The following is a 26,358-nucleotide window of genomic DNA, read 5'->3' on the forward strand; positions in this document are numbered from 1 at the left end:
TTTCTCCTTTGTTTTCTTCTTCTTCAACTCCATCCTCTTAATTAATCATTGTAATGAGGTTTTCTGTGATTCTTGGTATGTAATCGATCATATAGCAATTGATTCTTTCATCATCTCTCTTCTCTACAATTATATATTATCCTCCAAATCAGAAAGTGAATGATATCAATATATACCTGGATTACATTTGCTCATTTCTCATCCATATGTTATCAACAGAGTACGTATACGTAGTTAGACGTGTAGATCATTATGTATCAGGGTTTATCATGCTTGATTTAATTGAACATACAAGTTTAGACACACATATACAAAGAATTCGCACTCCATGTAACGGTTTCGATCAAGTTGTTCTTCAATCTTTTTCTTTTCCAAGAATTATCTATTCAAACAAACAGAAAATTAGTAAATAGAATGAAACTGATCTGTTCTTCATTTTGTGTAACAGGCTGGATGATCTGACTTGGTGCTTGAGAAACGAATAGTGTCACAACTAATTAAGCAGATGTCTTATCCAACATGAAGACTTTAAAAATTAAGTAGTAGTTCAGAGTCTTCATGAATGGGTGCTTATTATAATTGAGTTCTTTGCAGACATAAAAATGGGAAAATCCGCATCTTTATACAGGTCTCATGATGATCCTTTCCAGTTTTCCGTGGAACACTTTCAATTAACATATAGAAAAGAAAACGAAAAAAAAGAAACCAGCAGATATAAATCTACTTTACAAGTCAAGCATGCGTCTCAAAACATGTCTCTGCCTTCATAGTTTCATACTAGGGTGATTCTAGGTGTTCGATTTACATAGGCAACCATCAGAAAGTAAATTTTTCATATTATTTATTAGCATGCATTGAAAAACAAGAATGAACTAAATTTATATCCTAAATTCTCATCACAGATTCACAGCCTGGATTACTTTAGTTTTTATCCGTAAAAAAATAAATAAATAAATTGAAGTTGCAAACACTTGGAATTTGTTTCTAAACAGCAATGGAGGGGCATCTTGACCCTTATCCCCGGCCAGTTTTGGTGCAGGGCATACATGATTGAGGATGGTAAAGTCCAGTCCCCTGCTATATTTGAGAACGTACAGCCAACATTATCAGAGAGCAATAATTTACTGGCAATAATACTAAAGAAGATTGAACGAACTCGATCCTTAATTCATTTCTGGTGTGGTCTGCCATGCTCTGTATGCATAAAACCCATGTTGTATATACTATATGATATCATCCTGCTTGTTCATTCTACATTACTGATAATGAAACACAGGAACACTGTTTTGGTTGAACAGATTGAATTATGTTAGGTTCTAACTTGTAACTTTCTAAGTGCATGATACTATTGACAATTCTCTGTCCTTTGCTCATAAATTTCTAAACGCCATGAACTCCTCCTACGACTATGTATGTATATGTCATCTCTTTCTATCTGTATGGAATATGGATTGACATCCACTAGGTGTACTAATTTGTCATCGCTTTATGATTAGTATATATAATACATGTTCACGTTCACGCTCTTAGTAGAAACAAGACGTGATTTACTCGTGTCTTAACATGATTCCCAACTAACCGTTTATTTAAAAATCCTCACATTATTCTCGATAGAAGCTTCCCATCAAAATACTTGATTTACAAACTCATAAAAGGATGTGATATTATGATAAAAATTCTTCAGCGTGACAAAGTCGGATTAAGAAGAAAAAATTATAGTGAAAGGGAAAGGTGTCTGGAAAAGGTAATGTGTGTAGTAGAATAAAGGAGATGAAGAAAGGAGCAAGGAGAAAGGAGGGAAGCTTTGGATCGTGACTATTGGAGAGACAATATTCCGAAGAGATCTCAATCAAATTCGAAACCCCATACTTGTAATGGAGGGCCATAGCTAATAGCACCAAGGATATGCCCATATAGGAGCTTTCTTGTTTAAGCAAGCTAGATTCAAAGCTAATATATAGTTAGGGTTATATAAGTAAAGCCCCTAAGCCACGACTCCATGCTTGAACGATCATCAGTAGCTAGCATTGGATTGAAGTTTGAGAGAACAGAGAGGGGAAGTTTAAACTTGTAAGTGTTATCTATATGTCTCTATTAACCCAAATCGATATATTCTAGCTCTTTGCTCATTTGATTCTCGGTTTGATGTACTAAGAATCCTAAAGTGAAGGGTTAAAGATTGCATTAGAGCTTTTTCTAAGTCCGCCTACCACTATTTTCAAAAAGTATGAACGAAGTTTAAAGCGTATGATATATTAGGTACATGATGTTTAGTCGGTCAATATTTTGCGTTCACACAGACATACTTTGCGTTGAGATAGAGATTTGTAATAAATATCTAAAGATGATTAAATTCTAAAAAGTATAACACGTGTTATGATGTCAATACTTTACGTTCACACAGACGTACTTTGCGTTCAAATAGAGATTCGTAATAAATGTCTAAAGATGATTAAGTTCTAAGAAATATAACGTGTGTTATGATGCAAGTTCCCCATCAGAAGAAAATTTTCTAAGTTAGCATGCCACTTCTATAAGCATGGAGCATTTCTAACTATACAAATGAAAGCTTGATGATATCTTCGTTCCATTCTTTCAAACTCCAAATGATCATAAGATTCCAATGCTTTCGATATGTGGCAGACGGAATCATGGCAATCTTGGCTAAGCAAGTAAAATAGACCGAGAAAAGAACAGAAACGAAGACTGAATTTAGAACTGTTACCATCATCACATCCACCATTTCCCTTTCCTTTTCCAGTTTCCTTCGCCTAGTTCATGTAGCTAATCAAGTAGTATTTTTTTTTTTTTTTTTTTGAGAATCCAAGTAGAATTGAAGAGACTGAGATTATGATTAACAAGCTAGCTACAGAGAGAAGGAGAAAACATTCTTTTTTAATAGATTCACTACAAACTGATTTTACAATTATACTAGCAAAAGAGGTGCGTTCAAAATAAAGATTCATTCTTTCTTCCATTTCCACCCATCTATTTCTCCTTTTTCCTTCTAAGTTTTGATGCTAGTACTTCCAATCGAATGCTTGCTGCTTCTTCGAAAATTTGAATGCAAAAGCCATTCCTGGTCTCAAGGATTCTCTGGTTTTTCATAGCCCCAGCAAAATGTAGTAGACAAGTGTAATGGGCAACGCGATCAACATGCCGAATATAACTCTGCAATTCAAACAGTTAATTTCTTAGTCATTGAAATCTAAAAGGGATAAGATATGATACGATGCTTTGATTTTGTTTGGAGAAGAAAATCGACTGACCCCGTGCTGAGAATATCAGGGTGTACGTTGTATTCCTTGGCAAAGACAAAGGGGACAATTCCTTGGGGTAGAGCTGCCTGTGATTTGTTTGGCAATTCAAACACAAGAATGTTAATAATGTCACATATGTTTCTTTGTACATAACACAAGCTCCCAAACATGTCCCTTTACTCTCTACTGGATTTAAACTAAGCTCAAAACCAGTGAGATACAAAAAAGCTTATCTGAGAAAATTAAACTAAATAATAGAAAAGCTTATCTTGAGGTGTGAGAATTATTAGAAAAAAACTAGAGGGTTTTTTGGAGCATTATGTTGGTTGTGTCAGAAGGAAGCAGGAGAGAGAGAGAGATAGAGAGGAGGGAAGGGGTTTCGGGTCAGTGACCTGGACAATGGCAACATGCAAGAGAGTGCCCCTAAGGCCAACAGCAATGGAAGCAGCTGCCATGACAGCTGGGCCTGTAAGGAATCTCACAGCCATAGTAAAAGCTGCAATGGAATTTCCACATGCTATGATCCTTGGTTGTAAAGCCATAAACAGACCTGCAAAAGCAAAATCACATCCCCAAAAATCCCAGGGGCACTTAATAAGCAAACCAGATTTCAGAAGCTAGCTAAAGCTAAAAGCAAAGCAAAACGCATGCCCTCTTCCCATCATTCACCATCACACCAGCCTAGAGCTTTCATCATCATCACCACCACCACCACCACTAACCCACCCATTCAAATCAAAATCAAAATCAAAATCAAAAAAAGATTCATAAAGACAAACCAACCCCAGACACTATGATAACCTAAGCAGACACCTTTGCTTTCTTTTCTTCCTTACCTTGCTTTTTCAGACAAATAATTATGCAACGCATGCAGAGAAATAAATATACACTATTTCAGAATATTAATAAATTCATTTACCCCCCAAAAAAATAAATATAAAAAGATGGAGTACTGCAGTAGTGTATTCTGATTTACTGACCAAGACTGAACATAGCCATCCCAAGCCCTGCGTCTGATAGTATGGCTATCGACTTTGCTATGATGGCTGGCATTTGTAAATGCCACCTGCAACACCCAGAAATAATATCCCAAAATTAAAATAAATCAGAAATAATTTCAGATATTGTTGGATTCACTAGGACACTGAGCAGAAAGTGACAGCAATTTGAAGACCAAGAAATGGGTCTGCTCAAACTTCGTAACCCAAAAATTAAAATCCAACGGTTCGGGTAAAAGCTTACCTGTAGGATACGAGAGACCAAGTTCGGGTAAAAGCTTACCTGTAGGATACGAGAGACCAAGTGAGGCCGATCAAGCTTGAGTAAGTGTTTGGGTTTCTGATCAATTTTCTCCAGACCATGATGAGAATCAGCCTCGTCATCACACTCGTCGGAGGCATCACTTTGGCCTTGTTCAAATCCCCTTTCTCACCTTCGTTCATGTTCATCTGATCCACCACTCTGTTCCCAAAGCTGAACTCGTCTCTCTCCACCATGTACTCTTCTTGGTTCTCTCTTCTACCCTCCACTAATCACCACATTATAAATCCCAAATCAATCAAACTAAAATAACCAACATCATTAACTCAAAGTATGAAACTTCATGAAACAAAGACCGAACCTTTCCCGGGAGAAACAGCCAACTTGACTTCTTTCTGATCATGGCCGGTAGCGCCATATTCATTACTTCCAAACACATCAGAAACAGGAGAAGCACTGGAGCTCCACACAAACATATGAAGATCTTTCCCGCCGTCCTGAGCCGGCCCATTAGGCCCATTTCCATTAGGCCTCTTCGGAGCGACAACGTTCTTAGAAGCAGCCGTGGTCGGCGAGAACATTCCCGGATTTGGCGCCGGGTAATGCGCGGTTGTATTGTTCCCGCCTCCTTGGTAATGAAACCTCGGCTTGTTACTCCCAGCTGCAGCAGCTCCTACCGCGGCGCCTCCGTCGTCCTCGTAGTTCGACGGACGCGGCGTCGGGCCTCTCGACGCGGTCAATGGCCCGCCGAAGACGTCGGAGGAGCCGAAGTTGGAGTTCCGGCCGGCGGCCATCATGGAGTAAAAGTCGGTGTGGTTGAAGCTGGAGCCTCTAGGAGTAGGGTTTCTAGAAGACTGGAGGGAGTAAATCTCGGCATTGGTGAGATTGGAAGGGCGGGGAGTATTGGAGGATAGGCCCTGAGAATGGGACCTTCTCGAGTAAATGTCCGACCTGGAGGCGTTGGATTTCCGAACGGTGACGTGGAGCTTGCCGTCTTCTTTGATCTCGGCTTCTGTTTCGAGAGGTTGCCTGCCGTCCAAGGACATGATATCCGAGTCGACGTGGATCGAGACGATGGAGCCTGCGGTGTCCGGGAACTGCTCGGAGATGAGGAGTCTTGCGCCGCGGTATTCGAACATGAAGAGCATCAATGTGTACCAGATAATGCACTGGAGGACGACGATTTGGACCATGAGGCTACCGGAGAAGTCGCCGTACATTCCTTTGAGGAGAGGGATTCCCATGACGAGGGTGTTGGGGAGAGTGGAGACGGAGAAGAGGGTGATGGTCCACTCGAGGCAGCCGCGCTTGCTGACTTTGGACCAGACGGCGAGGACGGCGAGGACAATGAGCTTCTGGAGAGTGTCGGCGGCGAGGAAGCGGATGTTCATGGTGTAAGGGTTGTTTAAGGAGATGAAGTGGAAGGAGAGTAAGGGAACGGCGAAGAGGGCGACGAAGCGGTTGATGCCTGAGCACTGGTCGGGTGTGAAGATCTTCCACCACTTGACGGAGCCGTAGGCCAAGACCATGGCCACGTACAGAGGCACCACCGCCGTCATGACGTGGTAAAAGTCTGATAATGTGATCATGGTGAAAGAGTAAGTTCAAGCTAGTGAAGCTACTGAGCTTGAAGGAATGAAAGATGCCAACTTGAGCTCACACAGCTGAAATGAAGCAGAGCTAGCTAGCTAGCTGTGTGGTATGAAGTAGAAGAGGGATGAAGATGAAGTTGAAGAAGAATAAGAAGAAGAAAGTGGTGGAGGTGGTGGTGGTGGTGGAGGTGGGAGTGATGATGAGAATTGGAAAGGGTGAGAGGGGAATGGGAAGAGAGCATGTGTTTTGGTTTTATGGGGGAGTGGAGTAGTGAGAGCAGTGCAGAGAGTAAAAATAAACTTTTTGAGAGCTTTGAGAGAGAGAGCAAAGCCTTTGCAGCACTTGCAGTCCCAAAAACCAAAGCACAAACACTGGCTAAGCAGCTCACCTCTGCTTTATTTATTTGGAGCTTGTTTTTTTTTTGGGTATAATTATAATTTGGGTATTTGGCCTCTTGGGACCTTTGGGTATGTGATAGATAGATTATTCACATCTCACACACATATACATTTGAGGGACATGTATTGTAAGTTGGTGCCTGGCTCTATCTGGTGGTTATGGGTCTCTACTGGTTTGTATAAAGCAAGAGAATGGAAAAGCAAATTGGGTAGAGGTGGCTGTAACTAGTTGTTTTTGTGGAGCCTTTTTCAGCTTCGAAAACCCCCTCTACTATCTTTTTTATACTCTGAGATTCTCTTTCATTTTCTTATTGGATTTGGATTCAGTCTCTTTAACCTTGGGTTGTATATATCATGGGCTAGCCTTGTCACTGTTATGTCTCCCTTTCCTTTTCTTGAAAAAGATGTCTCTCTTTCCTTTACTCTTACATAGTTACATGTAAAATGGATGAATTTGAACAATTATTATACACAAATTTTCATCGCTACATTGAGTGGTGTATTCGACCGTTTGTTTTAGGGCATGAACTAAACCCTTTTATCTTGGTGCTGAGGCTTGTTTGGTAACTAGGAAAGGAAATCCGTTCCTTTGCATTTTTTTATAAGAAAGGTAAATAAATTTTCCACTAATTTTTCTTTCTGTTGTTTAGGAACATTAGAAAAACAATGAGAAAATATATGTTTGTTTCCACTTTGATGTTTAGTATGTGCAAGGGAATGAAACTAAATCGTATTGATATCTCATTTTTTATGTCATATTGATGTTTAGAACTTAGGTGACAAACCCTTGTTAGCTAGAAGTGACCTGCACCAATCAAACTATGCCACGTGTATTTTTTCAATGAAGATGGTTTAAGCCTGTGAAAAGAGCTAACGGGGACTACGGGAGACCAAGCGCAGGCGGACTCTATCCTTTCCCACCAGGCCCGGACCTAAGATTTTTATGAATGAGTCGAACTTTCAAAATTGGGCCCTCAAAGTAGTATTCATTCAATTTTATTTTTTCTTTTTAAGAAACACACAAAATATTAATGAACTAAAGCTATAAACTCAAAATCTAACAACAAAAAACATTAGAAATCCTATTTATATTAAAAATCTTATTTATACAACAAATCGTTTACTTACGGTGCTCAATTTTTTCTAAAATAGTAACCAATGATAGTAATATAATGGGTAAGGTTGTATATTCATTTTTCTCTTTTGTAATCTAACACCACCTTAATTGGATGTTGTTAATTATTTTTTATTATTTTTAATTAAATTAATGTGATCACACAAAGAGAAAAGAAAAGAAAAGAAAATAAAATAAAATTTTGGGCCCTTAAGGTTTCAGGCCCTGAATCCATCGACTCTTAAGACTGTATTCAAGTACGGGCTTGTTTCCCACATTCTAGTCTCTTCCCAACTCAATCCCGATTCAGGACAATCGAGTTTGATCTCTATTTGCACCAAACTTCTTTCGCTCTCTTCTTTTCTCGATCGTGGTCGTTGTTATTGATATACCAATTATAGCTCTCTCTTCTCTCTTCTCTCTCTCTCTCTCTCTCTCTCTCTCTCAAAAGGTTTTTGACTGCAATTCTTCTTTTTCTTAGATTTGAATGTCAAAGGTTGCAAGATGTGCATTTGGCTGTAACCTGTAAGTTGTTATTGTGAAAGTGAAAATCTGGAAATATGGCGACGAGAGAGTAGCACTTATGGTCGTATGGGCTGTGCGCCCTCTTTGTTTCTATAGAACTTCTGTTAGTCTCCCCGTTAGCTCTTTCAACAAGCATAGAACATCTAAATTGGCACATGACACATGTGACATTTTTGATTGGTGATGGTCACCTCTAGCTAACAAAGGCTGGTCACCTAAGTTCTATCCTTTTATGTCCAAATATATTTTAAGACGAAGACGAATGAACTATTTTCATTTCTACGAACCAAACGAGGCTAGGCCTCATTTTTTCAAAGTAACAAATTTCCTATTTCAAGCCCTTGATTTTGCGAAACAAACAAGGCCTTAGGTTTTTTTTTTTTTTTGAGAAGAAAAATAAAATTACAACGAGGTGCCTCTAGAATGGAGACCGTGCCCGAGAACAAGGCCTTAGTTTGGTGAGTAGAGATTTTGTAGTAATTTGTGAAGATACATCTTCTTCATGGGAAGAAGTGAAGAAGTGCGTCCTTGAGATCCATCAAGTGGCTACTAGACTATCCGTTCCTTAGACCATACCATTATTACTGCGCTGTACTTCATATTTACTGCTCGCTCATAGTGTCAGCTTGTCAGATGGTCCAAACCCCGTTTAATTAGCCGCACTGGCCAACCGGTAAATCTGGAATGCAATCAATTATGGCCAAGGCTATAACACTCTTGCGGGTTTAACTCTCGTCTGCTTAGGGTTTATGATTTTGCACAGAAGCCACTACAATTCACTTGAAAATAAACTCAATCTTTTCCGGCCATCAGCTCTTTTCCGATGGAAGAAAAAACAGCTAGAATTAACCTGAAGTCTTTGAAGCCTTTGCCGGAAACCAAACTGATCTAGTTGAAGGCCGATAGTGTTATGACTTGCTTTCAAAAGGAGTAGTTTGAGGGTTTTCGCTTTTTTAGCTATAGGTTTAGAGGTAGAAAAGTTCATTTACTGATGCTTACCAAACGCTGCCTTGGGTTTTCTTTTCAGTTCAATATACTACAAGGGATAGTGGGTACTTTTTACAGAGAATTACTAATATTGACGTATCGTTGTTCTCGAAACAATATTGTAATCGAAATTTAGAAGCTAAACTCAAACAGCTAAGCTTTGCTGCAATTGTTTTTTCATGCCCAGACAAATAGTCTATCTAAACCTTTGCTGATATCAAGCAAATTAGGGCATGCATTCTTTAACTAATCAATATAATTCTGTCCAAACCCTCCAACAAAGGTAGCAGATTAGTTTATATTCGAATACTGACATTCTAACATATGATTGGCTTGAAATGACTAGGGGAATGAACTGATTAGCAGGGAGTAGGTTTGATAGAGTAAAATAAAAACTAGGGTTTATCGCCTGGAAGTGATGAAAACGCAACAGCGCAGCTAGCATGCTTCGAAGTTTTCATGATGGAAGGCCATGGGGGTTTGGTGTTTTTGGTTTGGGGTTCGCAAAGAATGAAAGCAAATGGGGGACAGAGATGGACGTGTTGCTTGCACAACTCTCTTCGAAATCCTTCAACTCCAAACACCACGCTTCATTTCACGCACTGCAATGGAGGTTTTTTGTTTTCTAAGAGCATATACGCATGCACTCCCTCCATTTTTATTGTTATCACTTTCATTTTCTCTCTTCTTTCCCTTCTCTCATGCATTACTTCCGTCTTATTCATCCTCCTCAATTTTGTATCCTATTATTAGAATGTCTTACCGTATTTCATGAACAAGTTTGTCTCACTGATCACTCTCATGTTGTTGCATGATTAAGCTTGAAAATAATGAAGATATACGTCCAATTCAATATATAACAAAATAGAGTGTATGAAATTCTTATTCATTTCTTACATTATACTTATAATTACACTTATATATGCATTGCTTTTGTCTTATTCACTTCTTAACTCCCAAAGATTGTGTGCTCTCTCCCATAAAATTAAGAAGCATAAATTGGTGAGTCACTATCGCCACCGATATTCTTTTGAATTGGAAGGGAAAGGATAGGGTTAATTAGGCATAAAGATCGAAGCTTTAGACAATTTCGCCACAAAGATTAGGGCATTTGGGTAGGTGGTACATTACCAATGTAAAAATTGACCAAACTTTGTAAGCCTTGGGAACATTCTGACTCGGTCCAGAGACAGAGAGATTGGTAAAGATCATGCATGTTTCTAAGATCTCCTTCAGTCACTATATTTCTTTGTCTTTTGTCTCTTTTTACCGAGGAAGATGATGACTAGTCATCGGGTTTAATCCCTCTGTTTTCACAAGAGGAAATCAAGGAATAAATCATGGAGATCGGAGAGTACTTCTAGTTCAGTAATAATTTGCTATCCCAATGGTGAAGTGAAATAATGGGGGTAACAATCAATCATCAAAATGAAATTTACCTTTTTACATGCTTATATGATATGTTGTCTGTAATTATTAGCGGTGATCAAATTGAGAGGGGTATGTAATAAACCAGCAAAGATATATGGCAGACAGAAGCACAAGCTTAGAGCCTTAAAAGTGCTTAAACACTCTCTCTATGTGCTTGCATATATGAAATATGGGCTCCTCACCTCATGTGGTTTAGAAAACCTTTAGTTTTTTTCACTTATGAAGAGCGATTAAGAGTTGTATATAGAATAATAGGTGCTTAAAGCTGCTTTAATTTTGAGGCAAAAGAAGGAGATTGTTAATTGCTAATCTGCATCGGTTTGGTACCTTACTACCTTATCGATGGTGGATGTGTGCACTTCCAACTTTCCAAGTAGCTTTAATCTGTTGGAAATTGAGACATTTCCTTAAATTATTGAACTTGTGGACGCCCAAAATTGACTATGGCTTTCAGGTACTTGAAATTGACTATGGAGAAAAAAGCTCATTAACCCCTTTTGGTCCATTAGTAAAAGGCTAATTAGATTATTAATCATGTTGCCTCATTGGGCCTCACGGCTGTTAGTTATTAATCTCACGGGCTCGAACCAAGTCCATTGGGCCGCTATTGGAAAAAAGTTCCAACATTTAAAATCTGAATGCACTTGTAACTTGTCATAATAGAAATGAATTCTGGGTCTCTTTCACTTGAACTAACTGAAAAAGATGATCCGATTATCAGAAGCTTAAGATTTTCCGTGAATAATTTGTAGCCAATGCCGCAAATTTTTCTGCGCCTAGTTTGCCTTTCCTTCTCGTGTAGACTATAGCCGTCATCTTCATGTCTCACCTGTATAAGATAGTTAAGAGCAAAGAAATGATTCATCGTAGCTCAGTTTCCATTAATTTAGTTTTGGTGTACGTTGTTCAAATTTAGAGACAGTTTTAGTCATGCGTACCAGAAGTGACCATCGCTTCTTCAACTTATTGCCAAGTGCCGAGCAGTATACTTCATACCAATTTAATTGTATCATTCAGAATTTACAAAGCGCCATTTTATTTATTTTTTTGATCAAAAGTGAATGATTCATTCATAACCAAAAGGACTACAAAGAGGAGTATACAGTGGTCTTATTAAACCTTCCAAAACATAAGGAAGAGTACCACACTCCACAATACAAAACTAATTACTCGCATCAGAAACTAAAATTGGAGAGGCCATTCCGGCTCCATCAACCACCAAAATGTGGGATATGGCAACAAGAGTGCTTCTCTTAGAGCATCTCCAACCCTTGGCCTAAAACCTATAATAGGTTTACGTTTTGTAAAATTTCATCTCCAATCCATTATGCAACTTGAGCTATAATATGATTTACCTAAATAGTGTCATATTTTGACTCAATCAAATATGACTAAACTTATAATTTATGAGCTTAGTTGGTGTGGGCCATTGTCAGATTTATTAATATAAAACTACATGTGTTATTAAACAATGATATAAAAATAATTAATGATTAAAATATGTTTTAGGTTTGAACTCTATAGGTTGAAGATGCAAAACCCATATGAATAATATAAGTTTGGGTGGCCTAAATTTTGAATTTAGGTCTGAGTTTTAGACCAAAGAACGGAGATGCCCTTACCATGATAACATCGATTATTCAAAGAAATTCATATGGGTCATCACGGGCTTTCAAGGTTGGGCTGGTCTTCATGTGAAGGTGTGACAGTTATATTGGGCTTGGGTTAGTTGAAGCTCCAGAACACAACTGTGACTGTTTTTTTTTTGGCGAGGCATTGAGGCAATTGTGACTGTTTGAGGGTGGCAAAGGCGATGTCACACTAAAAAATAAAAAATAAAAAGGCCAGGTGACAAGAGCAATAATTAAACAAATATCTCAGATCCAACGGACCTACATACACGTGCAGGGAATCGTCACCGTACATATACGGCCAAATGGCATCGTTTTTCGGGTTTTTGCAAGTCCCGTAAATGATAGGATAAGCAGAGTTATGATCTCCGTCGACCAAAAAAAAAAAGAGTTATGATCCCCGTGAATCTGAGTGTAAAGTCAGGAAGTAAATCACCTTTACCAAAAAATCCCTATGCCCATTATGTTCCAACAATGAAAATCCGACACGTGGAATCCCACTCATCACTATTTAACTGAAGTTTAACTCTGTTAGTTTATATTAATTTTGATTTTTACTGAAAGAAAAGAAAAAATAATTCTCAAGCCTTCGTCATTTCCTTCATCATCATCACCAGCACTACAAATCTCTCTCTGTTCTTGATAGTTTTAATTAAATCTCTGCTTCTACTCAACCAAAACCACGGTCGCTCACCTCAACCACAGTGGTATTCAAGATCATTCCTCGTCTCTCTGACTCGATTTTCCAATCTCCTCCTCCCCTTTTCAACTTCCTCATCACCCTTGCTTCTCTCCTCGCACGCCCAGTAACTTCCCCCAATTTGGCAGCAACCAATTAAATTAAATTCGGGTAATATCGTCGACGATTTCAGGAAGATTGACTTGCCCATCCAAAAAATCACCAAGTGCATAAACTCAAATTCAGAAAGAAACAAAAATTGCCGTCGCTTTGGCCTATGTCAGATCAGATTCATCTCCTCCTCAAACCCTGAAACCTTATTTTTGGAGTCTGACAGACACGATGAAGAAGAAAGAAGGGAAGACGAGAGCTGAAGGGATGAAGGGAGGCTGAGAGTTTCCTTATTAATATTCGTTCTTTTAATAAAAATCAAAATTTAATATAAAACTAACAGAGTTAAGCTCTGTTTAGGTCAGAGACATGTGTCAGAATTTGGTAGGTGGCACAGGTTTGGCACTGGGTTTTTGGGCACAGCAAATTTGTTTCCGTAAAGTCAGTTTTGTCCTTCTTAAATCATCAAGTCTAGGAAGGTTATGTATGTCTTTTTTACCTGTCAATTGTACTCTTCTATCAGCAATAACACGTGCCCCTGTACGTCAAGTGACTCACGTCTGTCACCTTGATACGCATCAATATATCATTTGATAAGTCGGTTTTGTCCTTCGAAAATAAACATGTCCACAAAGGTTATATAGGACTTTAAAGTATCTATACACATGCACGTGGTAGCAGATAACATACGACACGCACGCCTCTATAACTAGTCGAGTCACCAGTGTAGGTGGAACATGCAGTGTGTGAATCAAATTTTGATAGCTACGATTTTTCTTTTCTTTTTTCAAAGATTACTTCTCAATGTTAAGTTGTGATATTTAAAATGTGAATGTGTTTGGTATCATAGGTGATTTAAATAAACTGCATCTTGGATCTGTATGTGCAATTTTCACAATGTTGCTTCACTACCCTAAACAACACTAAACAACAAGAACGAAATCTCATTTTCATTTTCTAAAAACTCATAAATTCACACTATATATAAGCAGGACAAACTTATTTTAACACTTCCATTAAATAAACAATGCTCCACTTCTTAAAACCACGAATATGACTCTGAAATCAATTGTATCATCATGGCCAATAATGATACGTAAAATATAAGAATCACAATTCATCTCATGACTAATATATGTTTTTCTTCTATAATTGTTGCGTTGACCACATATTGCTTTGGTACGCAACTTTACCAGCTTCCTTATAATTTTTGTATTTCTGGACAACAGGGAAACAAAATTAAAATCTTCATAAGTTTTTTCTTTTTCAATTTCAACAGATTCCTTATTTTACGACTTTAGAGATTATTTTATTTTTTTATCAAATGTATAATAACGTGTTACAATACTGTGAGTCGAACTCACGACCTCTCACTTATAAGGAGACAAAATGTACTTGACACAACTTTAGAGATTAAAAATTAAGGAATTTGATTCTTTAATATATTTTTTTAGAAAAAAAAACAACATATATGGAAATTGTTAGAGTTGCTCCAAGCATAGACCGTGAAAATGTTGAGGATATATACATCACACATGAGAAAAATGAGACATTCTTTATGAGTTAAACAATTTGGAATACTTCATGTATTGCTAATAGGTTTTAAATGTGAACCCTAAATTATTTTATAATAATATCAGAGCGGGTTACCCACGTGCATATGCATAAAGACCATACAAATTCCACATCAACAAAAAAATTATCGATGTATATGGCTTTAAAATTCACCAAAGTAGCACAATCTTGTTGAGAATATATATACATCCATCACATGAAGTAAGTTGGACCTTCCTTATTTCTTATGGGTGTGGAAGAGTTTGGAGTATTATATCTATTGATAATTGGTTTTATGAACGTGAGTTGATTTATCACAAACATATTATCATTGATTATAGAGAAATATTTGATTTATGGGTGTGTAAAAGAATTATTGGTCTTAGATGTGAACCCGAATTATTTAGGCAAAAACATATTATCAATGAGTAATTGAGAAAGAGCATTTGATTTAGGAAACTGCCGTTAATGGTTCTAATTCAGGAGATTACTTGATCAAAATCAACTCCCCATTTTTGGAAAAAAAAATCAATGATGAGTGACCCAACCAACTTTGCGAAAGCCACACTCACCAGTCACCACTTGTTATCGTCCAAGGCCAAAATCGGAACTCAATAATTTCCCATTACCGAATCTGGTTGTTACACCACCCGGGCCCCGAGTTGATTCAGATCACAATTTAAAATCCCAACCCGAAAAAGAATATGAAACTCCACGTGGCAGCACACCATTAGCCCAGGTGATGCTAAAAACAAAATTAACCCAGATTTTTAATTTTTCAAAACACCCAAGAGCCAGATTAGATTCTTCACTTGACAACCCAGCTCCCGTTTTTCGCGCCTTCACTAATCCATGTGGGCCCGGAGTGAGCCAAATTTCCCTTTAATTCCCTAGGTTTCGATTAAATTACGAAAATGCCCGGAGGCAAGTGTATCTATAAGGAGACTGGTCCGAGGGAGCAACTGAAAGGCACTGAGAAATCGGAGAAGGAAGAGAGTGAGAGGCTGAGGTGGAGGCTTAATGCAGCAGAGAGGGAGATCAGAGAACCGCAGATCAAGGAGCTTTTCCAGATCACGCATTGCCGTTGAGGGCTCTTAAAAGCCAGGGGTTATCGTTTCGGTTTTTTCTAAAGCATTAAACTTCGTCGTTTCGATTTTTACTGTTGAGAATTAATCTGAACTAATCTGCAACAATGGCCGCCGCGAATGGAAGAACGGCAACCGCGAATGGGAGTGGTAAGGGAGATTTTGACTGAGTTTTGATTTGGATTTTTTTGTGTGGAGTTGGATTTGGGATGAGTTGTTTTGTTGTGTAGGAAAAGAGCGTGAGATACAGAAGAGCTACTGGGAGGAGAACTCGACGGAATTGACGGTTGAGTCTATGATGCTGGACTCCAAGGCCTCCGATCTTGACAAAGAAGAGCGGCCTGAGGTAGATTTTGTGTTTAGATTTCTCTGCATTTGTGTATTTGAATTTGGAACAACATATAATGAAAGATAAGAAATGGCTAAATGGAAGTTGAAATTGAACGGAATTTGATTTGAGGACTTTTTAATGGAGTGAATGGAGATCACGTATTTGACAAAAGAGTGTTGATTAATTGTTGCAAGAACCGGATTATTGAGAATTGAATCATTTCTCTATGAACCGATTGCATGATTCTAACCGAGAAGCTGCAAGGCTTTTCGAATATTGACTTTGAACTGAATGAGAAGAAAGCATGGAATGAAATGAAATGAAATGAATAAGATGAACTCCATAATGAAATGAACAGCTATTGGCGTTGAGATGATGACATTTTGTTACTGTGATTCGGATCCTTTTAATTGTTCTCTGTAGCGATTATGAACATTATCTTCGGTTTGCTAATATGTGAAGCTGTCGATTTGTTTTTGGGTGTATTTGAGATGATATTTTTTTCATGTAGTCAACAACTCAACATCACATAATCAGGAGTTGGTTTAACTTGTTCATATCAGGTGCTTGCCATGCTCCCGCCCTATGAGGGTAAATCGGTCTTGGAACTGGGAGCTGGGATCGGTCGTTTCACTGGCGAATTAGCCCAGAAGGCTGGTCAGCTCATTGCGATGGACTTCATTGAAAATGTGATAAAGAAGGTACTGTTCATTATGAAGATTACCTGTTTTCCTTGCACACAGTGATGTTGAGATTTGAGACTCCTATTTCTTTATCAGTGGTTTAACTTTTGATATACTATTTTTAGAATGAAAGCATCAATGGAAACCACAAGAACGTCAAGTTCATGTGTGCTGATGTGACATCCCCTGACCTGAAGATATCTGAAGAATCAGTAGATTTGATTTTCTCAAACTGGCTTCTTATGTATCTATGTGATAAGGAGGTAATTATTCTAGTCACTTGTTCTTTCCATTCCTCAAGTTTTATAAAGTGTGCTACCATTTCCTTTTGCTGCTCTTAGACTTGGGGACTTTACTGTTATGTTCTACATATGTGGGAAATTGTGTCTCTTGTTCAAGTTAAGATCATTAGACAATTTATCTAATTAAGTCCTTTCTGTTGATCTAATCAAATTTCTTTACATGTTTCAGGTGGAGAATTTGGCAGCAAGGATGATGAAATGGTTGAAGGTCGGTGGGTACATTTTCTTCAGAGAATCTTGTTTCCACCAATCTGGGGACTGTAAGCGAAAATACAACCCAACCCATTACCGAGAACCCCGATTTTACAGCAAGGTTTGTCCTCTCTACTTTGCTTAAAAGTTTACCCAGGACCCAGTTTTGTTGAGTGATAAATATAGAAAGAATTTGTTACTGAATAAGTATCTCTCTCTGCCAAGCATGATCCATCCAATTTAAGATAGATGTTGGGTATTATCCATCCAGTTTAAGATGGATGATGGATATTTTTACGTTCAGGGGATAAGACATGAGTTGATCTGGTCATGTATGATTATTTGTTTGAATCTTCATTGTCCTGCGTTTTGCACATGTTCTGATCTACATGTTTTAAATACAATAATGAGCTTGTCAACTATTCCTCTTGACTGAAGTTTCCCACTGTGCTGGCCTTCTGCAGGTGTTTAAGCAATGCCATATGCGTGACGAATCTGGGAATTACTTTGAACTCTCTCTTATAAGCTGCAAATGTATTGGAGCTTATGTTCGGAACAAAAAGAATCAAAATCAGGTATATTGGATTAGCAAAAATTGAAGTTGTTATTGCTCCTTTCATGCTTATTGATAGAGACTAACTAACTAGATGTTTTCTATTTTTGGTTTTTTATTATAGATTTGCTGGATATGGCAGAAAGTCGCTTCCCACAATGATAGAGGGTTCCAGCAGTTCTTAGATAATGTCCAGTATAAGAGTAATGGAATATTACGATATGAGCGTGTCTTTGGGCCGGGATTTGTGAGCACAGGAGGCCTTGGTAGTGACTTCTTGTCTTTGCCATTTCTGTGTTCGTCTGTTCTAATACATCTGATATAGAAACATAACATATAACCAAAATCTTAAATTTTCAACTCTTCATATCTATTAAAGAGATGTAAAAAGAAGTATTTAACTGAGTCTTTTGAGAGAGATTTCATTTGATCTTCCATAAGTTCAGTTTTTAAGCAAGCATGCAATTTTAGAATTAAGCTTGATTCAAGTTTGAAATAGTAAGAAGGTACTGTAGCACTATATATGAACTATTGTTTTATCGATTAGTGGCATAACATAAGGTGGATACTATCCTTCTATTTCTGAGTGGACCTATCTCTTTTGAGCAGAGACAACTAAGGAATTTGTGGCAAAGTTGGAACTTAAGCCTGGCCAGAAAGTTTTAGATGTTGGCTGTGGAATTGGGGGAGGTGACTTTTACATGGCCAGTACCTTTGATGTTGAGGTTGTTGGCATTGACCTCTCTGTAAACATGATTTCCTTTGCCCTTGAACAATCCATTGGACTCAAATGCGCTGTCGAGTTTGAAGTTGCGGATTGCACCACAAAAACATATCCAGACAACAGCTTTGATGTGATATACAGCCGCGACACCATTTTACACATTCAAGTAAGACCCTTTCCTTTCCTGATACGTTTGCAATATATTATTAATATACGAGTCTTCAGACTGATTGATCATACTTATTATCATCACACTTTATTACAACTCAAAGCTTAACTAGTAGCCTGAAATTCAAACAATTGCAGGACAAGCCTGCATTATTCCGATCCTTTTACAAGTGGTTGAAGCCTGGAGGTAAAGTTCTCATCACTGACTACTGTAGGAGTGCTGGAACTCCGTCTGCAGAATTTGCCGAGTACATAAAGCAAAGAGGATATGACCTCCATGATGTAAAAGCATATGGTCAGGTAAGCACCTGATAAGTTTTCCTCAGCCCACCTTTTACAAGCTCTAGTATTCATATTTTCTTGACAGAAAATGATAATGATACCCGTATGGTTATACTAATCTCAGATGCTTACGGATGCTGGTTTTGTTGATGTCGTTGCTGAGGATCGTACTGATCAGGTCTGCAAAATGCAACGATATTTCTTTGTTTTGGTTTATATATACATGGTTTTGAGCTTACTAAACTGATACCAAATTGTTTTGTGGCACATGTAGTTCATAAGAGTTCTGCAGCGGGAATTAAATGCCGTTGAGAAGGACAAGGAGGCATTCATCAAGGACTTTTCTGAAGTGAGTTTCTTCCTCGTTTTCTCTGTGCATTTGATATGTTATTATAGTTCTATAAATTCATGAATTTCTGATCGTCTACGATCAAAATATATTCAGGAGGACTACAATGACATCGTTGGTGGATGGAAGGCAAAGCTGGTCAGGACAAACTCAGGAGAGCAGAAGTGGGGCCTCTTCATTGCCAAGAAGAAATGATTATTCACCTCAAGTTTTGCATATGCAAATGCAAATATTGTGCTTGAGTTAGATTATGCATTTCAGATAAACATTGTATTCAGTTGCTGGTGTGTTGTGGTTTAGACGGTCTTATCTTAAACTATGTCGCTGTCCTATTAGTGTTTGAACTTTTGTCATCTTATAATAATGGAATTGGAGTTTGTCTTTGCTCATTTGTATCTGAATCTCTGCATCGAAGTCACTATTTACCTGATTTTAATCGTCTTCCTTCATTTGATCAGTCTCAGACCCTTGGTTTTAGGGAAAATGTGCAGTTTTCGGTTTTGTTTTAAGACGCAGCTTTCGGCCTTTTTGCTGACATAATCATTCTAAGATTGTTGAGTACCCGAGTACAATGACAACCATTCCAGAAATATATGCCATAATCTATAATTCAAAACTATGTAAGTTCAGCTCACCACAGTCGCTCCAGCTTATATATTATGGCTGGTTTTATTGATGAAATATCGTGCATCGCTACAATCTGTAGTTATTAACAACAAATTAGATGAGGATTCTTTGCACATCACTCGGCTGAACATTGAATAATTGATGATACACTGAACTGCATTTCTGAAGTAAGCTAAAGATTCAGTCTGTAAAATGCTTGGTCGTCTAGTCCTCAACTTAAAAGTCCTCGTTAAAAGGGTTTCTTATAACTATATATCACTTAAAATTGTGCCTGTACATTATTGTCCTCTACTTAAAAACTTTTATGTATGTATATATATACAATTGAAGAATATTAACTCGAGCAAGCATTGCGAGGATCACTTTAGAAAATCAGTTGAATCCTTTTTGGACCTGACAACTATTGGAGAAGTAGAGAGACCATTTTGTAATTTATGGTCAACTGGAACCCTTAGGAGATCACCTTTCTCCTTGCTCTCTATAAATTCTTCAGAAGTCGAGGACCCATATATCTGCACCACTAAGCTTCCACCTAAAATAAAATGCAGCCGATTAAGTCCTAGAGGTTTTGTACACTTCTTGATGTTTTTCTTCTTCTTCATTCTTAGTAAATTTTTGTCATTGCCTGCAGGTTCTTACAAAACTAATTAGCAAGATGGAGGAGCAGACTTACCGAGGACAAGAGCAGCACCGATCCATCCAAGTGCACCCCATCTTTCACCAAGAAGAAACCATGCAAATGCAGCTCCCCACAGTGGCTCCATCCCATAAATTATGGCTGTTTCTGTTGCTGAAACATTGCGCATCGCTGCAATCTGTAGTCATAAACAACTTATATCAGGATTATTCACGTACTTAATGATCATTGAGCTACAGTTCATGCAAAACTAGTTTTAGTGGCTTCAAGGACAATCGGACTAGTGCTAAAGATCTGTAAAATAATAGTACCTCAATCCATAAGCATAATCCAGTTGAAAATGCACCAGTATAAAGTGCAGGTATCCATGGAAATGCAACAAGCCAGTCCCACATCTCTGTCGACGTCCATGTTAATTGGTTGGAACTTTCGGAACCATCAAACCACCCTCCAATAAAAACCCAGATTGTGGATAAGACGGCCACAACACAGACCTAAAAATAAACCATGTGAATTGTTCAAGGTATGAAAAACTTAAATTGTCCACAGAGAATATGGATGACTTGCATGTTGCATTGACTACCTCATATCCAAGAATTGCTAAGAAGTTCTCCTTCTTTGTGCTTCTTGAAATATGCTCAGTTCTAAGCATGTGAATTCCGAAAAATATTGCACTCAGGAAGTTGAAGAGATCTCCAACCTGATCAAAAGAAAGTAGTAACATGTTACAGCTTTTCTCCCAAGATTAATAAGGCCAAGGAATCAAGAACATAACCATTTAGTGCTTACTTGTGGAGGTGACCCGCTGCATTCCAGCATACCAACCCCAAGAGCAGACATGAGAACTCCGAACCAGGTTCTAGCAGGTATGATTGTTCCAAACAAGCCATCAAGCAAAGGTACCACAATAACCTGTTCCGATTTATTTAACAAGATTAAATAAAATGTGCTTAACTTGACTTCATAGACAAATGTGTTTATTTTTCACAAGCAGTACTACTACTTTAGGCTACATAGAACGTGTTATGCAGCATTTCATGAAGTTATTCATCAAAACCATATACAAGACATAGTATATGTGTATACTTTCTGTCTAATATAGCTCAAATTTCAAAGTTAAGTTCAGCTTGCTTACTGTGCAGAGGGAAATAAACGATGCACGGCCAGCATCAGATGTAAGAAGACCAAGTGCCTCAAGAAGGTAGCCTAGACTGATCCAGAACCCCAACTCAATCCCTGCATTTCGGGTCTGAACATCACCTCGTGATCGAAACACAAATGGAAGAAATGGAATTGCTGACATGATAAACCGCACCGCTGAGAAGGCTGCAGGATCCATTATAGCTTCAACTTCTTTAATAACTGGAATGTCACTTGCTGCAGTTTTAATCACAATGTTTCTTTTAGAATTTTAGGACTTCAGATACTTCAACACAATAAGTTACTTCTTCAATACAATATGAAAGTAAAATCCTTAACCAACAGACTAAGAAAACAAAGATTCTCAATTCCTCAAGGGATATATAATATAATAACCTCAGAATGTTGTCCTCCACTTAAAAAATAGAATTTTGTCCCACAATATCATTATATACTAAATTTTGTTCATGCAAACCATGCCAATTAGCTAATTCAAGCAAAACCTTCTACTATCTATTCACAAGCTAAATTTCTCAAGGAAAGAAATTACATACCATAGACAATTGTGATTGCATTGAGCAGCAAAATACTCATCTTCTTGGATGACAAAAAAGCCTTTTGCCAAAAAGGTCGTCTCTTTTTGGAACCAGATGTCAGTCCATTCTTAGCTTCATCCTTCTTGCTGTTCTTGATCTTCATCTCATGTGGTTTGTGCTCATCACTGTGTAAAACAGAGAAAGTCCCATCATTTGTTCTTTGAATTTCAACAGATTTCTTGTCTGTTCTGTTCTTGTGTGTAGCATTCTTAGATTTTAGTGATGAAGTGGAGATGGGATCTAATGAACAAGCAATTGAACGCCGCGGTTTGTGGGAATTGGTAGGGGAGAAGAAGAGGAACATAGAGGCAGGTTTGCTCAAGTAGCTTGAAACTTTTGTACAAGAATCGAGTGTTGCCACTCTCCATATTGCTGATGATGAACAAGCCATGCAAAAACTAGATCAGGACTCTAACAAAGCTCATAGCCCCCTCTCTTTCAAATTCAAACCATGAAATTCCAAGCTGAAAGTAGATTTTCAGTTCAGAATGAAAATGGGGAACCAAGAAATCTCTCTGTTGAGCTTTTCACCTGTTTTCCTTGCTTAATTGAATTTAGACCATGGAAGCAGAAGTGGGATTTGCAGAGACTAATTATAAGTGACTTCCAAGAAGAGTGGTGTTTCTGAACAATGGAAATGAGAAGAGGACAAACAGATATTTTATCCAGGAGACTATTCTAAACATGTGGAACATGGGATTTTCATTTACTCGTTAATTGGGGTCGGTGGTCCACAAACCTCAATTTTGATCATAATATTCCAACGATTTTCACAACTTCATGACCTTTTTTTGGTTGACCCTCAAGTCAAGAACAGAAGAAATGGCTTTAGCTTGGCTAATATATAATCTACCAGAGTTGAAACACATAATGCACTAGAAGATAATATTACAATGCAAAACGAACTGTCTCTTAATTATTACTTGTGTCAAAAGAAACAGCAAACTAGTAAAACAGAACACCTTGATCAGTTTTCTGCACCGCCAACCGGTTCTTCTTCCTCATACTCCACATCTTCCTCAACCGTGGCATCTTGGTACTGTTGATATTCCGCGACGAGATCATTCATGTTACTCTCGGCTTCAGTGAACTCCATCTCGTCCATTCCTTCTCCGGTATACCAGTGCAAGAAGGCCTTCCTCCTAAACATGGCTGTGAACTGTTCGCTTACTCTTCGGAACATTTCTTGTATAGAAGTGGAATTCCCAATGAAAGTTGAAGACATGGTGAGACCTTTAGGCGGAATGTCACAGACGCTAGACTTGACATTGTTGGGAATCCACTCAACAAAGTAGGAGGAGTTCTTGTTCTGCACATTCATCATCTGCTCATCGACTTCTTTTGTGCTCATTTTGCCTCTAAACATGGCTGATGCTGTTAGGTAACGGCCGTGGCGTGGATCAGCTGCGCACATCATGTTCTTAGCATCCCACATTTGTTGTGTAAGTTCCGGGACACTTAGGGAGCTGTACTGCTGTGAATTTCTAGATGTCAGAGGTGCAAATCCCACCATGAAGAAGTGTAGTCGAGGGAATGGGATTAAGTTCACAGCTAGTTTTCGGAGGTCTGAGTTTAGCTGACCCGGGAATCGTAGACAACAAGTGACTCCACTCATGGTTCCTGAGATTAGATGATTCAAATCCCCAACTGGAACATAAGGAGAACAAATTAATGTTAAGCATATAGGAATCAGCTAGCAATCCTAGCTAATCCTAACCATTTGGTTTTGGCTTTGCAGTTTGAGTATCCAAATTAGGCTACATAACCTTTGGCATCACAAGGAAATAATTAGGTACAATACTTGTAAACTACAGAGATCAATTTGAAAGAGTCACATATAAAATGCCAAATCTTAAAGGCGGATTTGATCAACTTACAGTTTGGGGTGGTGAGCTTGAGAGTCCTTAAGCAGATATCATAGAGTGCTTCATTGTCAAGGACCATACACTCATCCGCATTCTCAACAAGTTGGTGAACAGAAAGTGTTGCATTATAAGGCTCCACAACGGTGTCTGATACCTTAGGAGATGGAAAGACAGAGAAGGTGAGCATCATTCGGTCCGGAAACTCTTCTCGGATCTTTGAAATGAGCAGAGTTCCCATTCCAGACCCAGTTCCACCACCAAGTGAATGACATACTTGAAAACCTACATGAAGCAATTAAAGGGGTTCCATTAGATCAATACAATGTCAAGGTGTCTTCTTCACATGGTTTTCTACCTGGCTCAGCCTTGCAATCTATGAATGAGTATTATGATCATCTCAGGGACCAAGTCCAATTTAAGATGCTCTTTCTATAATTGTTTGCACAAAAAAAAAAATTATCTTAGAATCTGTACTCTCTTACTTCTGGTCAAAGTAAGAACTCCAATCCTGCAGAATGAGATGCGTCTGTTTTGTATAAATAAACTCTTCTGCCTATAACTTGTTAATGGATTTTGACTAGAAAATAGCAAAACCAGGTCAATCTTATTGCCGTCTAGCTTATAAACTACATCAAAGATCAAATATATTTTTTGGTAACGTCAAGCCTTAATCATATAGTGTCCAATTTTTGCAGTGATATTTACAACAAGAAAACATTGATCCAACTGATCATCTACGCACTAATTACATAAAAACTGTTCTCAAAATCATGATTTAAAATAATAATCACCTCTATGATGTTTTGTACAAAACTCTTGATCCAAAATACTAAAACTCTAGAGTCACTAACCCGTTATATTAACTCGTGGGACATACTACAGATACAAACAATGACTAGTCTAACTGCTCATGACTCCGAATTTTGAGTATTCCGGAGCACTATATTATTTTTCGCATCACAACACTACTAACAGATACAAGTTACAATATGATCACAAATTTGTACGTACCTTGCAAGCAATCACAACTCTCAGCCTCTTTCCTAACAACATCCAGCACCGAATCAATAAGCTCCGCGCCTTCAGTGTAATGCCCTTTCGCCCAGTTGTTGCCGGCGCCGGACTGCCCGAACACGAAGTTATCAGGCCGGAAAATCTGCCCGTACGGCCCGGCCCGGATGCTGTCCATCGTTCCAGGTTCCAAGTCCATCAGCACCGCCCGAGGGACGTACCGGCCGCCACTGGCTTCATTGTAATACACATTGACTCTCTCCAACTGTATATCGGCGGTGCCGTTGTACCCTCCGGTGGGGTCTATGCCGTGCTCGTCGCAGACCACCTCCCAGAACTTGGACCCTATTTGATTCCCGCATTGCCCTCCCTGGATGTGAAGGATCTCTCTCATTTTGTGGTCTGAGTAGGGGCAAAATGGGAAAGGTGGGGTTTTTTGTGTGTAACTGACAGTGAGCTTTTGGAGGGAAAGGGGGTACTGGGCTGTGGTGGTTACTTATAAGGAGGGAAAGGAGGTGATCCGACGGTGGAGAATGGAGAGAATGGATCTGACGGATGAGGAGTGTCCGACTAAGTTCGAGTGGGGTGGGTGGTTGGTTAGTTTTGGACGTGAAGAGTTTGCCATTTGTGAGTGTTTGATTCAGTATCGCCGGCTTAACAGGGCTAGGCATTTTACTTGCTTACGTCATAAAAACGCCTTTTATATATATAATTGCAAATATACCATCCATGTTCCTTTCAAAGAAAAAAAAAAACCATCCATGTTATGCCCAAAGTGGCGATGGTTTCTAGGGCTAGCTAACTTCAAGTGTGACATCCTAGCTAATTTCAAGTGCTTTGTAATTTGTTGATTATTTTTTTTCGATAGAAGAATTAAAACTACAGAAAGAAATCTCTAAGACATCTTAAGTTTACAGAATCAACGTAAAATGCTTGTTGAGTTTCATGAGGTAGCGTATCAGTCCAGCCTTAAATTCCAATCTGATGGCCTAGAATTGTCAAAGCGTCCGTCATAAAGTTTGTTTCTCGTCGAAAATGAGTAATAATGATTGAATCGAACACCGATTGGGGTTTCGTAATGATATGCATGTGGCATTTGGCAAATGACACGCCTTGTTACCCGACATTATTTACAGGACGTAGTTTGTAGTTATTGGGCCTTAGACAGCATGTGAAGCCCATTATTTATTGGGTTTTATACGCTTAAATTAAAATAATTTCTGACATTATTAGGCCGACGAACTTCACAATGAACTATGAAGACCAAAAT

At 38.4% G+C, this 26,358-nt stretch overlaps 4 protein-coding genes across 4 annotated transcripts; 1 reads left to right on the top strand and 3 right to left on the bottom strand.

Moving 5' to 3' along the window:
* Positions 1-2,906: 2,906 nt before the first annotated feature.
* On the bottom strand, positions 2,907-6,109 carry LOC101307990 (auxin efflux carrier component 1-like). Its single transcript, XM_004299482.1, has 6 exons — positions 4,882-6,109; positions 4,542-4,788; positions 4,241-4,326; positions 3,653-3,810; positions 3,270-3,346; positions 2,907-3,171 (listed from the first exon to the last, which is right to left on the bottom strand). The coding sequence occupies exons 1-6, from the start codon at positions 6,107-6,109 to the stop codon at positions 3,105-3,107; spliced, it is 1,863 nt and encodes a 620-aa protein (XP_004299530.1). The 3' UTR covers positions 2,907-3,104.
* A 9,424-nt stretch (positions 6,110-15,533) lies between these two features.
* Positions 15,534-19,600, top strand: LOC101308287 (phosphoethanolamine N-methyltransferase 1-like). The gene is made up of 12 exons (XM_004299483.1): positions 15,534-15,778; positions 15,859-15,974; positions 16,523-16,660; positions 16,768-16,905; positions 17,114-17,257; positions 17,601-17,711; positions 17,814-17,955; positions 18,299-18,579; positions 18,720-18,881; positions 18,988-19,041; positions 19,138-19,212; positions 19,309-19,600. The coding sequence occupies exons 1-12, from the start codon at positions 15,736-15,738 to the stop codon at positions 19,405-19,407; spliced, it is 1,503 nt and encodes a 500-aa protein (XP_004299531.1). The 5' UTR covers positions 15,534-15,735; the 3' UTR covers positions 19,408-19,600.
* Positions 19,601-20,093: 493 nt separating this feature from the next.
* LOC101308870 (uncharacterized transporter AF_0788-like) lies at positions 20,094-22,783 on the bottom strand. The gene is made up of 7 exons (XM_004299485.1): positions 22,171-22,783; positions 21,612-21,853; positions 21,266-21,388; positions 21,060-21,176; positions 20,788-20,970; positions 20,513-20,654; positions 20,094-20,371 (listed from the first exon to the last, which is right to left on the bottom strand). The coding sequence occupies exons 1-7, from the start codon at positions 22,601-22,603 to the stop codon at positions 20,199-20,201; spliced, it is 1,413 nt and encodes a 470-aa protein (XP_004299533.1). The 5' UTR covers positions 22,604-22,783; the 3' UTR covers positions 20,094-20,198.
* Positions 22,784-23,179: 396 nt separating this feature from the next.
* Positions 23,180-25,482, bottom strand: LOC101308576 (tubulin beta-2 chain-like). The gene is made up of 3 exons (XM_004299484.1): positions 25,089-25,482; positions 24,090-24,359; positions 23,180-23,859 (listed from the first exon to the last, which is right to left on the bottom strand). Exons 1-3 carry the CDS (start codon positions 25,480-25,482, stop codon positions 23,180-23,182), a joined length of 1,344 nt encoding a protein of 447 aa, XP_004299532.1.
* Positions 25,483-26,358: the final 876 nt, after the last annotated feature.

This window comes from Fragaria vesca, linkage group LG5, assembly GCF_000184155.1.
Source record: "Fragaria vesca subsp. vesca linkage group LG5, FraVesHawaii_1.0, whole genome shotgun sequence".
Taxonomy (NCBI): Eukaryota; Viridiplantae; Streptophyta; class Magnoliopsida; order Rosales; family Rosaceae; genus Fragaria; species Fragaria vesca.

What these genes read in the sequence shown, in the direction of transcription:
- LOC101308576 (XM_004299484.1), bottom strand. Translation starts at nt 25,482, where the DNA reads ATGAGAGAGATCCTTCACATCCAGGGAGGGCAATGCGGGAATCAAATA. An exon ending in GAGTTGTGATTGCTTGCAAG is followed by an intron (nt 24,360 to 25,088) that starts GTACGTACAAAT and finishes TGCTTCATGTAG; the next exon opens with GTTTTCAAGTATGTCATTCA. An exon ending in CAAGCTCACCACCCCAAACT is followed by an intron (nt 23,860 to 24,089) that starts GTAAGTTGATCA and finishes CTTATGTTCCAG; the next exon opens with TTGGGGATTTGAATCATCTA.
- LOC101307990 (XM_004299482.1), bottom strand. Translation starts at nt 6,109, where the DNA reads ATGATCACATTATCAGACTTTTACCACGTCATGACGGCGGTGGTGCCT. An exon ending in GGCTGTTTCTCCCGGGAAAG is followed by an intron (nt 4,789 to 4,881) that starts GTTCGGTCTTTG and finishes TGTGGTGATTAG; the next exon opens with TGGAGGGTAGAAGAGAGAAC. An exon ending in GATGGCTATGTTCAGTCTTG is followed by an intron (nt 3,811 to 4,240) that starts GTCAGTAAATCA and finishes TTGCTTTTGCAG; the next exon opens with GTCTGTTTATGGCTTTACAA.
- LOC101308287 (XM_004299483.1), top strand. Translation starts at nt 15,736, where the DNA reads ATGGCCGCCGCGAATGGAAGAACGGCAACCGCGAATGGGAGTG. An exon ending in TTGAAAATGTGATAAAGAAG is followed by an intron (nt 16,661 to 16,767) that starts GTACTGTTCATT and finishes TACTATTTTTAG; the next exon opens with AATGAAAGCATCAATGGAAA. An exon ending in ACAAAAAGAATCAAAATCAG is followed by an intron (nt 17,712 to 17,813) that starts GTATATTGGATT and finishes TTTTTATTATAG; the next exon opens with ATTTGCTGGATATGGCAGAA.
- LOC101308870 (XM_004299485.1), bottom strand. Translation starts at nt 22,603, where the DNA reads ATGGCTTGTTCATCATCAGCAATATGGAGAGTGGCAACACTCGATTCT. An exon ending in GCAGCGGGTCACCTCCACAA is followed by an intron (nt 21,177 to 21,265) that starts GTAAGCACTAAA and finishes TCTTTTGATCAG; the next exon opens with GTTGGAGATCTCTTCAACTT. An exon ending in CGGTGCTGCTCTTGTCCTCG is followed by an intron (nt 20,372 to 20,512) that starts GTAAGTCTGCTC and finishes ATTTTATTTTAG; the next exon opens with GTGGAAGCTTAGTGGTGCAG.